The sequence below is a fragment of the Sinocyclocheilus grahami genome, unplaced genomic scaffold, assembly GCF_001515645.1.
Source record: "Sinocyclocheilus grahami isolate Dianchi unplaced genomic scaffold, SAMN03320097.WGS_v1.1 scaffold191.1, whole genome shotgun sequence".
NCBI lineage: Eukaryota > Metazoa > Chordata > Actinopteri > Cypriniformes > Cyprinidae > Sinocyclocheilus > Sinocyclocheilus grahami.
This window is the reverse complement of record NW_015505370.1, coordinates 1,752,720-1,767,697: the sequence shown is the minus strand read 5'-3', so window position 1 is coordinate 1,767,697 and position 14,978 is coordinate 1,752,720. Positions and strand designations below refer to the sequence as shown.

Sequence of the window (14,978 nt, the reverse complement as noted above, 5' to 3'; positions counted from 1 at the left end):
CACTGGAGAGTAAACAATCATGTGTGTTCACACATTGTTCTGTTCAGCTCTGTGGGTTTTAAAAATGCTAGGCTGTACTGTGCACTTAAGGTTCATGCATCAACAGAGTGCAGCTTTTCATCTGTCCACTAGAGTGCAGAACCCAATCTAAACTTGTATTATGACAGCGGTTAAGAAATCTTCTCAATCTTCATGACAACAAATATGTGAAGTGATTAAAAAAATAGTGTGAAAAAAAAAACAGAAGTGAGTTTAAAATCGATGATTTGATTAGTAATTGTCGAAACTGTAATGCACAGAACACTACACTTTCTGACCAGTAATGTTAAAAATTAAGTGTGTAATTTCAGTGTCTCTAGCGGTACCAAGTGAAATTTAGTTTTTGAATTGGTTTCCCAAACACCATCTGCTATTGGTTGAGCAAACAGATAGTCCTGACCCAAACTCATGCCTTTGATTGAGTCACTCTTGCTGTGGGATGCTTAAACAGGACTATTTTGAAGGTACCACAAAGAAAAAGGGTTTACACCTTTCAGGGGAATCAGAACAAAATCATTACACACTTCACTTTAAAAAGAGAGTATATGGTATAATTCAGGCCAGTGTCCAATGTTTGATTAACATCTGACAGATGTCTCAGAAAAAGTAAGTGTCATTAGAGACAGTCCGCACCTCCTCTGAGCCTCGGCATCATCCGTCACCGGTCCATTCTGACGATGTGCTCCTGGCCCTGAAGAAAAAGAAAATAATTGCACCTCATAATTAAAATATTTAGTTTAATTGTCTCTCAGGAATTGTAAAATGCGTGTCTGATTGCTTTAATATATTCTGGCACCTTAAGGCAGACTTTTTTATGTCATGTGACATTTCTTGTACTCTTCGCTATATAGTATCATTTAACACTTGACATTGGTCGGTGCAAATCATACTGCAGCTGAATCTATATTTATATTTTTACCTCACATAAATGTGCTTGTGATTTTCACAAATCAGGCTATGTCACAAAAACCTGTTCATCTGCCTAATCTGACTACTAAATTGACAGGTGAATGAGTTTGATTGGACATATGGCCTTTGAAAACAACAACAAAAGATAAAGGAAGCATTTTCTTCTCCCAAACTAAGACATCTAAGTGGCAAATGATCAAACTATTACAGTCCAATAATTCCAGCATGAGACCAAACATATTTTGCCAATAATGTCAAGTCACAATTGCCCTCGTACCCGACACCTCATTACTGGTAGACTTAGCACAGTCATTCGCAAGCCACCATAACTGTTGTTGAACTTGTTATAGGGTGTGAAGGAGCTCTGCTAATAATGGTAAACACGGCTCTCAGGTTACTAAGATGATGACTATTTACGTCATATGACATTCAGGGACTCAGTATGGGGCATGAAAGCTCAAAGGAGGAAGGAAGGCCCTTCTGTTCAGAGAAAGACCCTTAGTGTGTTCATATCTAATGTGGTTGATAATCTTTGGTTGCTAGGCACCATACATAACTGAGTTTAGCACATCAAAATCTATCCACTGTGAAATTTAAAGGTGGCAAAATAATGGGCTGTTCACACAGCTAGACAGGGTACACAGAATGGCGGAGTATGCAAAAACACCAATGACGATGACTAAAACTATAAAATGTTTATAGTTATAGTTGTAATAATCATTCTAATTATTTGAGAATAGGGAAGTCCACATCACAACTATAACTAGAATGATTTAACTTTCAAAATTATATTGACAGCCAATCAGAATCAACCTTTAAAGAGCTTGAGCATTTAAATTTTGTCAATTGACCTTAAAGGAACACTCCACTTTTTTTGAAAATAGGCTCATTTTCCAACTCCCCTAGAGTTAAACAGTTGAGTTTTACCGTTTTCAAATCCATTCAGCCGATCTCCGGGTCTGACCGATGGAAAATGAAAAGTTGCGATTTTCTAGGCCGATATGGCTAGGAACTATACTCTCATTCCGGCCTAGAAAATCGCAACTTTTCATTTTCCGTCGGTCTTAGTACACGATGTAACTACAGAAGAGTCAAGTTTTAAGGAAAAATATCAACACTCTTTGGTCATTTTTGAGCGAGATGCTAACGGTCTAATCAGATTCAATGATCTATGCTAAGCTACAGCTAAAAGTGCTACCGCCAGACCCGGAGATCAGCTGAATGGATTCGAAAACGGTAAAACTCAGCTGTTTAACTCTAGGGGAGTTGGAAAATGAGCCCATTTTCAAAAAAAGTGGAGTGTTCCTTTAAAGCCACTTTTTGAAATTTTATCTATTCAGTGACTACTTCTGCTACAATAATGTTATGTATTTCTTAATTACACTTTTCTGAAATTACTGAAGTTTAATTTTTGCAGATTGAATCCACAACGATATCGCAACATTGTCTTAATGTCTTAATTTTTGTACAAAATTTCTAAGTATTTTGTTAACTGTTTTAGAACCTTTTAGCATTAAACATGCTATCTCAAAGTTACTGCAACACTGAAACAACAACTGACATTATTTCGACCACATTTCAATGTTGAAGGTCGATCATCTGCTGGCTGAGACAAAACAAACAATAATAAGCAATAAAAAGCACCAGCGGATGTCCTAAAATAACACAAAACACACTGATCATAGCAGTTTATATTTTTTATACTAGACCTGATGAGACTTGAAAGAAGAAAGACATTTAAACAGGAAACCTCAGGCAGCACTGCAGACAGAGTATCATAAAAAGCACAAACTCCTAAACAGTGCAAGTTATTCTTATTATATAATAAATACTAAATAAAGTTATGCTTTATTAATAAGTGAGGAAGTAACGCATGTAGTTTCTTTGAACAGTTATTGCAGATTGAGAGAAAAAGCATGATAAATGACACAGCTCAAAGACCTTTGCATTAGCAGTTGTAAGCAGGCTCTGTCTGGATTTAGACAAGCTGCAGATGAAGCAGATGACAGGTGGGATTCTGCTTCCACATTTAATGATTAAACAATCTGTGTCCTCAAGGTGATTATGGGAGCTGCAGCCTCACTGGATTTAATGCCAGTGAGCAACGTCACATCCTAAAATACTGTTAATGACTTCCAAAAAAAATAAAAAATAAATCATCAACCAAAAACATCACTCAATTCATCACAAGATCCACATTTTAATGAGAGTACAAAAATATTCCTGCATTAACTCACAGTGTAATAAAACTAGCCCTATTTACAAAAAGGAAAAATTTTATTACAGTACGTGCTCATGCTGTTTCAACGTCTAAGTGGAAAAAAATCTGAATATCAAGTCCCTCAAGAAACAGGAATGGGAATATGTTCATACGTCACGTGAAAGCAGCATTTCTCACAGTGTTGCAAACATGCAATCCACCTGAGGTCCTGTCTGCAGCAAATGGTCCCATATCATCTGTCCCTATAATAACAGACATCATACATCTACTGAAACTCTTGAAATATCTAAAAGAAACATCACATACATTTCATACTACATGAAAAACCTCAAGTTACATATAGATAAATCAGTCAACATAGGACCACAGTAAACAGACCAACAGCATAAAAATCAAAAGATCAACCACAATTTTACAGACAGAGTGCAGTCTTAAAGCATGAGACGCTATCAGTACAATAAGAACTTTGTATTCTTATGATCTGGCTAAAAATAGTAAGGGAAAAGGGGGAAAACTTCCAAAGGAAATTCAACAGAACTCACCATCATTTTATGAAATGTCAATTTGCAGACCATAAACCAGGGATCCTCAAATCTGGCCCACAAGATCCACTTTCCTGCAGAGTTTAGCTCTAACCCTAATCAAACTCACCTGAGCATGCTAATCAATGTCTTCAGGATCATTAGAAAATCACAGGTAGGTGAGTTTAATCAGGGTTGGAGCTAAACTCTGCAGCGCATTGGCCCTCCAGGGCAAGATTTGAGGGACCCTGCCATAAACCATTAATCCAAACCCTGCTGAGCATTCCGGGTAATGCATAAATGCTATTTGCTCCACTGGTGAAGCGAGACAATGCGGCAAGTATCTTTCCACTATAGGAGTTTAGACCAAGAAGTGCATTAAAAATCTTCTTATGAAGACTTTACTAACCAAATATAATTCTGTGTGCTCTGGATTCAATCATAATGCTTGATATCAATTAAGCTGTGCACTTTGTAACCAGACAGCATAAAAAGCAATGATATTACTCCTGATCACATATCCCTTTCTACTGCAGGTTTTGGAGGTGTAATACACTGTGTGATTTATTTCATAACCTTGATTAAATCCCTTGCAATAGCAACATGCTGATAGATGGCTGCAGTAGAGTGTATTAAAATGGTTGGTGCGACTGATGCTGAATAAAGTTAATGGATTCATAGTTTAAGTGCATCTCAAGAGTCAAATCTGGAGCTCTGGATGTTATTGTGATTTATGATTAAATACCTAAAACGCCTTGGAGGGGAAACGCTATCCAAATATTAAGATTAATTTGTTTTATGAAGCAAATACCATATAATTTGGTGGTTGTGTGCAGCAGCAGAGTCCCTGCACATACCAAATACACATACCCTGGTGATCACTGAGCTGAAATGATGTCTATGAGACAACAAGAAGTGGAAACACAGATACAGTCTGGTTGTATGACGGGACCCATTGGTCATTTTTTTGATAAACCCTGCCATTTTCCTTTATAACACACCACTTGCATAATATAAATCTGTAGTGTATTTTACAGTTATACAATTTAAACCTTAAAAAAAATAAAATAAAAAAAATTCACATAAAATGTAAGCGTTTGATCAAGTATGTTGTATGAAAGTAGGATTTTTTTTTTTACAGTGTAGAGATTGTCATTTCACTTTGTTTTTTTTACTGTTAATTAGCAATGCATACCAAATCTGAAAGAATATTTTACCACTGTTCTTCCTGGATTCACCAGAAATTAAACTGCACTGAATAAACACTGTTTGCACATGCACAAAATGTATTTGATTTTGATGTGGTTTTATTAAATATTTTTCTTCAATTTAGGAAATGTTGAATTTTTTTTTTTTTTACAATGTTTTAGCAAAAGCTTGACAATATATTAAATGAAGTGAGGAAGTAATGCATGTAGTTTGCAGCTGATTTATGTCAGCTGTCAAATATTACCATTAATAAAAAATAATTAATATACCTTAATAGCAACAACAACAATAATAATTCTTATTTTGTACCATTAATGGACTATACGCATGGTTACTTCCTGGCTTTAGATAAGCCAGCTCAGTCATTTCCTGTCAACTGTCAAAGTCATAGACATATAAAATACATATAGCCTATGGTCAAAATCAGCTGTGCTATAAGAGGAGAGCCCTTTGCTAGGTATCTCTACATAATCCATTCACAATTTTGTTTGTCTAAGAGGACCAAACGTCCACGTATACTGTGTAAAAAATGATGCGAGTGAATTCAATCCACTAAATTGTGCCGCGAGTGATGGCTATGATTGACAGTGATAACTGTAGCACTGGGCGGAACGAACTATCTGACAAGCCGATGTCAAAACAGAGTGATGCAGAGTAAATCAGAGCATCAAAACTACAGCAGCAACAAGTCTGTGTTGCCTGAATATATTTAGCAGCTTCTACAATTAAAGATAAAACCTAAATACGATTATATTCAATACATTAATATTGAATTATTATACCAATAATAATTAACTTATTTAATTTGTAGTTAACTAGTTAAATATTGAAATAATTAACCCTCCTAGGCGGTTGATGTCTGGGCTTATTTCTTTTTTTAAATGACATGAGACTTTGTGACTGACTGCACTTGCTATACTTCATACTTCAGAACAGTAAAAGAGCTAAAAATGTGCTACAATAGTCATTATATAATAAATCCAAAAGCAAGACATGAAAAAATAGGGAGTTGAAACTTTATTGCCTTTCGATTAAATTCCTTTAATACATGATACAAATAAACATTTATTTAATAAAGACATAATATTTTCACCAATAATTGTTCACTTTTTCTTCTTTTCATAATTTTTTTTCTTTTTTGTGATAATAATACCCTCCACCAACACAAAAGGAAACACATTTACACTTTATTTTAAGGTGTCCTTGTTACAGTATAATTATTAATATAAGTACTGAGTAATATTAATTAACTACATGTACTTACTACATGAATTTGGGTTTTGCTTAGGGTTACTTGTATGTAATTATGCATACAAAATTGTTATTATAATAGTAAGTACATGTAACATATGTAACAAGGATACCTTAAAATAAAGTGGGACCAGAAACACATATGTAGAAACAATAACCAATAGGTACATAATTAGGTGCTTTTACATTTCCAATTCATCTTATTCATTTCACTTTGATGTGGCAGAATGTTTTTTTGTTGTTGTTGTTTTGTGTGTGCGTGTTTGCATGATTTATAAAAAAAATTATATACTAAAAAACAACAATAATTTATGCCGACTGTAAGTCAAGCCATTTTGCACATCATGTAAATCATGTTTAAAAATAAAATTACCAGACCTATTATTACTATGTGTTTCACTAAAAATTAAATCCATAGCCATATCAGTCAAGCACTAATGATAACTGTTCAGAAATAGTCACGACAAACACACTAGACCTCTCAAACCTGCACACGCCTCATCACGAGCTTCTGACAGGCGCCGTGCCAAAAACCACTGAGCAGCTTCCACAACCACATCCTCCATCCAAGACACCACAACGGCCCATCCGAGGCATCACATCACATTATTAAAACATGCCACTGAATCCCCCAGCCCTTAACACTACTTACAGCGGAGTTTGATTACTGTGGAGCTGATCCGGCGGATTGGCCCTGGGGAAAACTCCGGTCCAAGCATGGCTCCACGACCCTCTCAGGTGCCTTTACAGATATTTATAATGGTGCAGTTTGAGCTCCACTACCAGGTGGGAACTGCTAATAACAGTCAGGACTCTGTACAGGTGAGTTCAGGCAGGTGAACAGCAGCTTCTCTCTTTTCTGCATTCTGAGGTGCGAGCAGCACTTCTAACAACCTCTCTAATTTACCCACCCCAAAAAGCAAGAAACATGCAACACCCATGGCCTGAGACTGTTTGGCTCCATGGATATTTTAACCAGGGCTGAGCACCAATGGCAGAAGGCCCCCCCAACAAACATCTTATAAGTAGCAGCAGCCTGAAACCAGAGAGGCCCGTGTGCTGTTCTTAAATAAGAGTTACACTACACTTAACGGTCCCACGTATAAGACCCAAACAACAATATTCCTGACTACTAGTTGGTATCCTTTATGTGTCTTTTGAATGAATTACACTATTTCTATAGTATATTGTAGCTAACAATACTGCAATAACCGTAATGTAGTAGCATCTGCATTACCCTCATCTCTTTTAAATGTACACGTTTATATATATTTAAGAGATAAACATTGCAAACCATTGTTTATAAAAATTTAATTTTGTATGATGTGATATGCAACATCAGTTTTACTGTAATTTTTATAATTCATAATTCAGAGATCTCCTGGGCCTTATAATTAAAGATAGAATTTATCAGTAAACCACATAAAAATATATATTTTTTTTTAATTATGTAGAAAAGTATGAATATTGTTTTAAAAATTGGTAAGCCCTACATTGCCATTCAAAATTTGGGTTCGTTAGGATTTTTCAGTGTTTTTGAAAGATCTATCTTATGCATTTATTTAATCAAAAATACAGTAAAACAGCAATTTGTGAAATATTATTTTATTTATCAGAACTTTAATTTTATTTAAAATAACTTTCTATTTTAATATATTTTAAAATGTAATTTATTGCTGTGAATGCAAAGCTAAATTTGCAGCACCATTACTCCAGTCTTCAGTTACTCTCAGAAATAATTTTAATATGCTGATTTGTGCTCAAGAAACCTTTATTATTATCATCAATATTGAAAAGAGTTGTGCTGCTTAATATGCTTGTGAAAACCATGATACATTTTTTTTGTACATTCCTTGATGAATAAAAACTATTTTTTTAAACACATAGTATATAAAAAAAATAAAAAAATTCCTGGCAGTGCTTTACCCATGAAACCATTCATATAGAATGTCATCACAATTAATTATTCCAAAAGACTAGGGATGTAACGATTCACTCAACTCACAATTCGATTCGCGTTTTTTTTTTTTTACAAAATGAGGTTTAAGACAAATTACAAATAAATGTGTCCTTTTATTATTGCTTGGATAAAATGCTGCATGTTTCTTTGTGAAATTGAAATATAACACTATAATAATATACTAATACAGCACTTGTATATTATTGCTCTTTTGTTGGTTTTGATTGCTTCTATTGTCCTCATTTGTAAGTCGCTTTGGATAAAAGCATCTGCTAAATAACAAAATTTTAATATAATGTAAATGTAAATAACAAAACTAAATTAACATTTTAAAACAAGCCCCAAATCAAATAAATAACACAAATAAAAGAAATATCTTCATATAAACAAAATAAGGCTTTGTCTGTGCTCGTTCCATTTTAAAATTAGAGGCAATCATTTCTAAACAATGATATAATAATGTGTAATAATCATTAAACAATAATAATCATTATCCAAACAAAGATGCTGCATTCATGCAACATGAGGATTCTTTAAATCTAAATTACAGTGTATAATTTCTAAATTTGAAGCAAAAACAGAATGGTTTGACTTTAGTTTTGTGAAACTATACATAAAAATATCTGCATGAAACAGCAGACGAGCTGAATGAGATGCAGATTCACTCTCTGCCAGCAGGTGCGCTTAAAGCGTTTCCTTGGTTTCCGCTGTAATCAAAGCAGCGCTGAACTTATGAACTTTAATATGCATTTTACAGAGGCAAGATGAAAAGAAAGAATACCATCTAAACTTTTCTAAAGACAGTAAGTTCCCCTCAGACATGCATTCATATAAACTCCTACCCCTAAATGAATCGCGATTTGTTTAGCATCTCAACCGATTTGAATCGTCCCATATTTGAATCGATTTTCAACCGGCTCGCAGTTAATCGTTACATCCCTACAAAAGACTTACTTTGAATGCCTTTCAAACCTATGGTCACAGGGTATTAAATCTGAAATAAAACTTCTTACATCAAACTAATTTCTAAAAATGCTAATACATTACAGAAATAATCCAAGTAACACCTAACCAAACACCACATTGTGGGGCGGCACAGAGGTGAAAAAATACAAGGTTTTGTAAATTACCTGCATCCTGAGAGCTCAGGACATTGAGCGCAAACAGCATGGCAGTGGAGAAGGTGGTGGCCTCCTCTTTGCTGGCAAAGTTCAGCCCGTAAACTTGCCGTGCATCACGCCATTGGTGGAAAGTTGGCGTGGCCTGGTTATATTTCAGACCTTTCACAATGGAGTAGTTTATAACGACCTAGAAGAGTGGCGACATGTGGTTACGTATCTGCATCTGTGACATTTTTTCCCTGTAATCAAACCATTTCAAATGCTCTTCAAGGGAAAACCTTTCTCAGGCCAATTGTGCATTCTCATTAATGGTATTTTTGAAAACCACAAAACAGAACACATTTCAGATTTTAAGAAATAAAATAACACAAAATGTACATATGTAAATGTGGATGGGACTGTGCAACTAAAGCACACACTGTGTACAGTGAGATCATATCACACAGTGTCTTCTCTTGTTTTGCTGTACCATGTGTTCGTATCTCACCTGCTGGTCCTGTAGTTTGACTCCCACCACACGGAAGCTGTTGTTGACAGTGTTGTGGTAGATGTTGATGCGGCTGAAGCCCTGCTGGCCCGGTTTGACTGGCACCCATTTTTTGCTGCTGTCATCATAGATCATCACAGAGGCTCGGGCTTGACATATACTCTGTTCACTATGAGGAAGAAACAGGAACACTAGTTAAAGTCCCCATGAAATCAAAATTAAAGTTTTTTGGATGTTAGTATCAATGTGTTAGTCTTAAGGTTATCTATAAGGCAGTGTGCTCCAAAACAGTGACAAAATTCGCATTTAGAAGATATAAGCATTAAAAGCTTGCAGTTCGTCACTCGATGTGACGATTTTTTTGACGTCACATCGTACTTCAGCTTCTCATCAAGCTTTCTGTCCAATCAAATGCTCTCTAGAATCCGAAGCGCCCGCCCCCACACTATAAAATAGACACTGAAGCAGCGGCTGAAATCGGTCACTTGTCCACAGAAATAGTATTTTCTGTACAGTGAATGGCACGTAGTGCACTATAAAGGGGACAGGGAACGATTCAAACAGTGTAAATATGCTTTCCATTGAGGAAAAAAAGAAGTCTGGTTTCGCGCTGTCACGCTAACCACCGCACTGCACACACACTCTGCTCCGGTCTTGAGACACGATAGCACGGAGCGGATCACATGCGCGAGTCGGTGCAGACCACAAAATGTATCGGAGCTATTTGAATTCTACACAGAATGCTATATTTTATAGCAATATGGATGAGATTGTGGCTGGCATACCCTGTCACATGGAGAAGGGTATAACTGCAGCCTGGAGATCTCCAAATGGGGGCAGGAACTCCAAAACGGGGTGGGAGCTCCAAAATATGGCGTGGCTTCCTCCCATTGACAGACAGGCACATGACACGCATGCACATTTTTTCCCCCAATCCACTTCAGTGCAAACTCCACCCCACAAAGATTTTATTGGTTGTGTCAATTAAAGTGTTGATTTCCTACACTATACTACAAAAAATGCTAACCCCTAAACCCTACCCCACACCTGACCCTAACCTTAACCAGTGAAATTGACTGCACGGCATGACTGGCGCTCAATAGCGTGGTAAACAAAGATACAGTTTAGGAGATAAACAGTTAATAAGATTATATTATGAATCGTTCTGTAACTCCCCAACCAGACCTCACCGGACAATGGCACCTTTTTAGTTGCACCCAGCATCAATACCCCCCCTCCTATCCTGCAAATTTCGAGCCCCAGGATGCCCCCGTTGCTTAAAACAAAGCAGTAGAGTAAAATCTTTCCCCAGTGCTGCGCTGGGACGGCTCGCAGGAGAGCTCGTGGGTGATTCCCGTTTATATCATTAAGCAGAGGTTCAAACTCCAGTCCAAACACCACTAGCCACGAGCTTTGGGCTCTGCTCTCACGGAGAATATTTATTTATATTAAGGATGCACGATATATCGGCCACCATATCGGAATCGGCCGATAAATATTTTACTTTAGATCAACTAGAAACGATGTTTAATTTATAAAGTTTTATTTTGAAATGTAAGTCAATAACAATTGGCTGAAGCCAGAGCCAATGGTGAAAGTCTTTGCGCGAGGAGACCCAGCCCTATTTTGGAGGTTCTGCCCACTTTTGGAGTTCACGCCCCATTTTGGAGATCTCCGGTCTGCAGTTATACCTACTTGGTCACATGCGGCTTTACGGAGCTCAACGGCTCTGAACGGCCCTAGCCCATAGACTGTATAAAAACATGGACGTAGTGTCCGTGACGTCACCTGTAGAGTTCCGAAGAGCCTTTTTGAAGCCCAAAGTGGGCGGAGCGGGCCGTCGCCATCTTTGTAGCGCGTCACTCCCGGATAATCGAAAATGGGCAGAGGCGGGAGCAGGTTGCTGAAACCACGCCTACCTAGCTCGAAGGCAGTGTCAGCAGCGGCAATCCACCTGTCACTCAAGTGGCCACGCCTTTAATTATGCATAACTTTAAGGCTTAATATAATTTAAACGGATGAGTTATAAAAAAATTCACCCACCTCACAGTTGTCATGAAGGGCAAAATTAGCTCTATAGACCGAAATAATTTTTTGAACCAGACTGTAAACATGTTTTTTTCTGCTGTAAAGTTTGGCATTTTAACATGGGGAGTCTATGGGATTGACTCCCTTTTTCAGCCAGCCTCTAGCGGCCAGTTGATGAATTACAGTTTAAGTCACTTCCTTGTTGGCTTCACAGAGCGGGAGGTTGCCGCTTGCTCTAGCCCAAGCTGTGATATAAACCAACGCTATTGGCTATTTTAAAAGGGGCGGGGCAGCTTGATATGGGTCTTCCCATTTCAGTTTAAATGACGTCAACACAGAGTAACGCTGCGTGTTTCTAACAAGCATTTCAGAGGACCTTTAAAGATTCACTGTTCAACAACAAAAACCACAATGATACATTATGATATGGGACAATGAAAAACAGATGTCAGACTCCTAAAAACAAAAACAATGCTGCAACTTGATTCTGCATGTGTGTATTTCAGAGTAATATTTAGCTGTGCATATTCAGTGAAAGATACTCTAAAATGGTGATGACATTAGTTATGATTCCTGTCAGTTAGTTACAAGTTATGAAATTAAAGATTGTGTAGAAATTCGATAAAAGAGTGTTTATTCCAAGAAGACTAAAACAGCCAAACCCACGAAAACCCCTCCAATAAGGCCTTTTGCCATTGCTGTGGTATTACGGCACAGTAATAATTGCCCCACTGAATTTGGTAGATACTCAGCAAGGGGCGGGTTTGTTATCTGTACTAATTATATAGTGTAATAGGCAGCTAACGAGTGAGGCAGGAATGTAACCGTGTTGACTGTTTGATATGAGGCCATGGTTTAATTAAAGACATGAGGTTCTCCGCTTCTTCTAAATAGAAATCTTCTGTTGTCAGGGGGAACAATTAACATAAAAAGAGAGCAGAAATTGTGTACTGTATGATCAGCATTAATATACCTTGCTAGCTTTTGTTCCTTTGTGCTTCTAATTAAATAGATTAAAATAGGTATATTAAATAATTTAACCATGTATAATTGTTTAGTAATATAATGATATAATGCATATGTTATATATTGTTTTTTTGTTGTTGTTTAAAATCAAAAGTTGTATTTTATCATTACTAAATGCACTGTGAACTAACAAATATATTTATTAACTAACATTAACAAAGGCTAATAAATGCTGTTAAAATATATTGTTCACTGTTAGTTCATGCATTAACTAATGTTAACAAATGAGACTATTGTAAAGTGTTACCATTATCCCATATATAACAAGCCTATTCATATAAAAATAATTATATAAAAAAGAAAAAATTATTTTAAAGACTTAATTATGTATAGATAAATATTTGTTTAATGCTTTTTAAAGTTTTTATTAATCTGAAAGTGTTGCATATTTTTAACAACACTGTATTGTTATATAAAAAATTGTCATTAAAGTAATTTTCTGATTCAAGTTTCACAAATCCCAAGTACACAAAATCAGTTCTTGTTTCATTTTAAGTAGACTTGTGGTTTACTTTGTGAGTCAGATTCAGACTGATTATTTCAGACTGATTCAGTGAAGGATCCATTAGACTAATTCAAACTTGTGACAGTCTTTTTTGCATTTTGTGCACACTGGACTGAAGCATTGTGATCAGTACAACTCAACTTATATTCAAGCCTTTCACGAACTCCAAACATCTCAAGAGTCTGCAGACGTTCACTGAAATGAAGTAAAACACTCGAGCACTGACTGGTTCACACAAAGAAGATTTGGTTTCCTGTTGGTGTGCTAACTTAAGCTAGGCAGATTTCCACTCTGACTCCTCTAAACATACTGAACCACCACACTCAACTCCCACAGAAACACCCAAATCCAGCAACAAACACTCCTTACACCCGCCTGTATATCTGGAAGAGCAGCAGCACATGACCAAAGCAACTCTAAATAACACCAAAACCAACTCATAAGATACAGCCATTTGAAACAATACACCTGAATGAATGAATCAGACTCACCGGTTCTGTGACATTATGCCAAAACAGAAAATTCACACTCTGAACTCAGCGAAATGCATAAATGGGCCATATGAAAAGTGCTTTAGTGGGGGCTGGACTACCGAAGAGAGAGAACCCATCATAAAGCAACAACCATTTGTGAGAAGTGAAAGAAGTGAGTAACTTTTTTTTTTAAAGGACGTGTTTGTACAAACTTTAAAATGTGTTTGTATATTTTACTCAGTCATGGATAAATGGCATGAAGTACTTCTGGAATATATATTCTCCATTTAAACAGCATTTTGTATTATTCAAGCACTTTTAATGAGCTTGTATTAACTGCATGAAATATTTACAAAAAAAATACAAATTAAAAATGTATTTGTCACAATGCAGGATAATATAAAATGAACTAGCAAAGACAAAAAGATTATTAAAAGCTGTGAAAAACACATTAGGTCACCAATATATACGATCTAAATATATATAATTTCCCATAAATACAGTTTTATTTTAATTTATATTTTAAACCTAAACCCTGAAGTTGATAAATGATAATGCATCAGCCACCCTGATATAATGTTGCTCTTTAGTGGTTGAAACAGCATATTTGCACATTTCATGCTTTCGCAACATAATTTTCTGTCATTCACTACTCTCAGTTCTTCATGCTCTGGTCTTTCATGCTTGCCTTACGACAGTGCCTATTTCTGGCATCCATCTGGGGTTAGAGGGCGGCACGGCAGCTTCTTCCCTGTCCTCCCGGTTTCATTTCTCCCCCATAGAGCAAGGCTGAAATAAAGTACACAGTCTCTCCTCCACCGATGATGCTTAGCCATCATAAATTACATCCTGACGGCTCTTTGCTTCCATAAACATCCAATATATTTAGACACTGGACTATCTCAGTTTACTTCTTCTAATAGCACATCAAGCAAAGCCTCTCTCTCTATTACTATTTATGTATAAAAAACATGGAAAAACTTGCCAGTGTTGTCTCGATTGGAACAAGAATATTCATTATCAAATAGAATCAGTATGCCAAGACTTTCCAACAAAACCTGCAATTCTAAAGGGTCAGAGACCAACACGTCTTGTAATAGCAAGCTATAAATATCAGAGTCAGGGACATTTAAAACTTAGATAGCTTTATAGTCTGTCCCAGAACTAAAATGACAAGCAACTGAGAAGAGCTTTGATGTTCAAAATGTGAAACTACAAAAAAGTACTC

General features: G+C 36.4%; 1 protein-coding gene across 7 annotated transcripts in view; it reads right to left on the bottom strand.

Annotated features, from left to right (window-relative positions):
* evla (Enah/Vasp-like a) overlaps positions 1-14,978 on the bottom strand; it is a 35,458-nt gene that overhangs the window by 6,390 nt on the left and 14,090 nt on the right. For 6 of the 7 annotated variants that reach the window (XM_016285004.1, XM_016285005.1, XM_016285002.1 and 3 more), the window contains exons 2-4: positions 9,719-9,887; positions 9,241-9,418; positions 673-730 (exon numbers count right to left, since the gene is read on the bottom strand). In XM_016285004.1, coding sequence (XP_016140490.1) covers positions 673-730; positions 9,241-9,418; positions 9,719-9,887 — 405 coding nt within the window. Of the gene's footprint in view, positions 1-672; positions 731-6,802; positions 7,413-9,240; positions 9,419-9,718; positions 9,888-14,978 lie in introns of those variants that run through there. The other variant, XM_016285007.1, reaches the window with a different exon arrangement.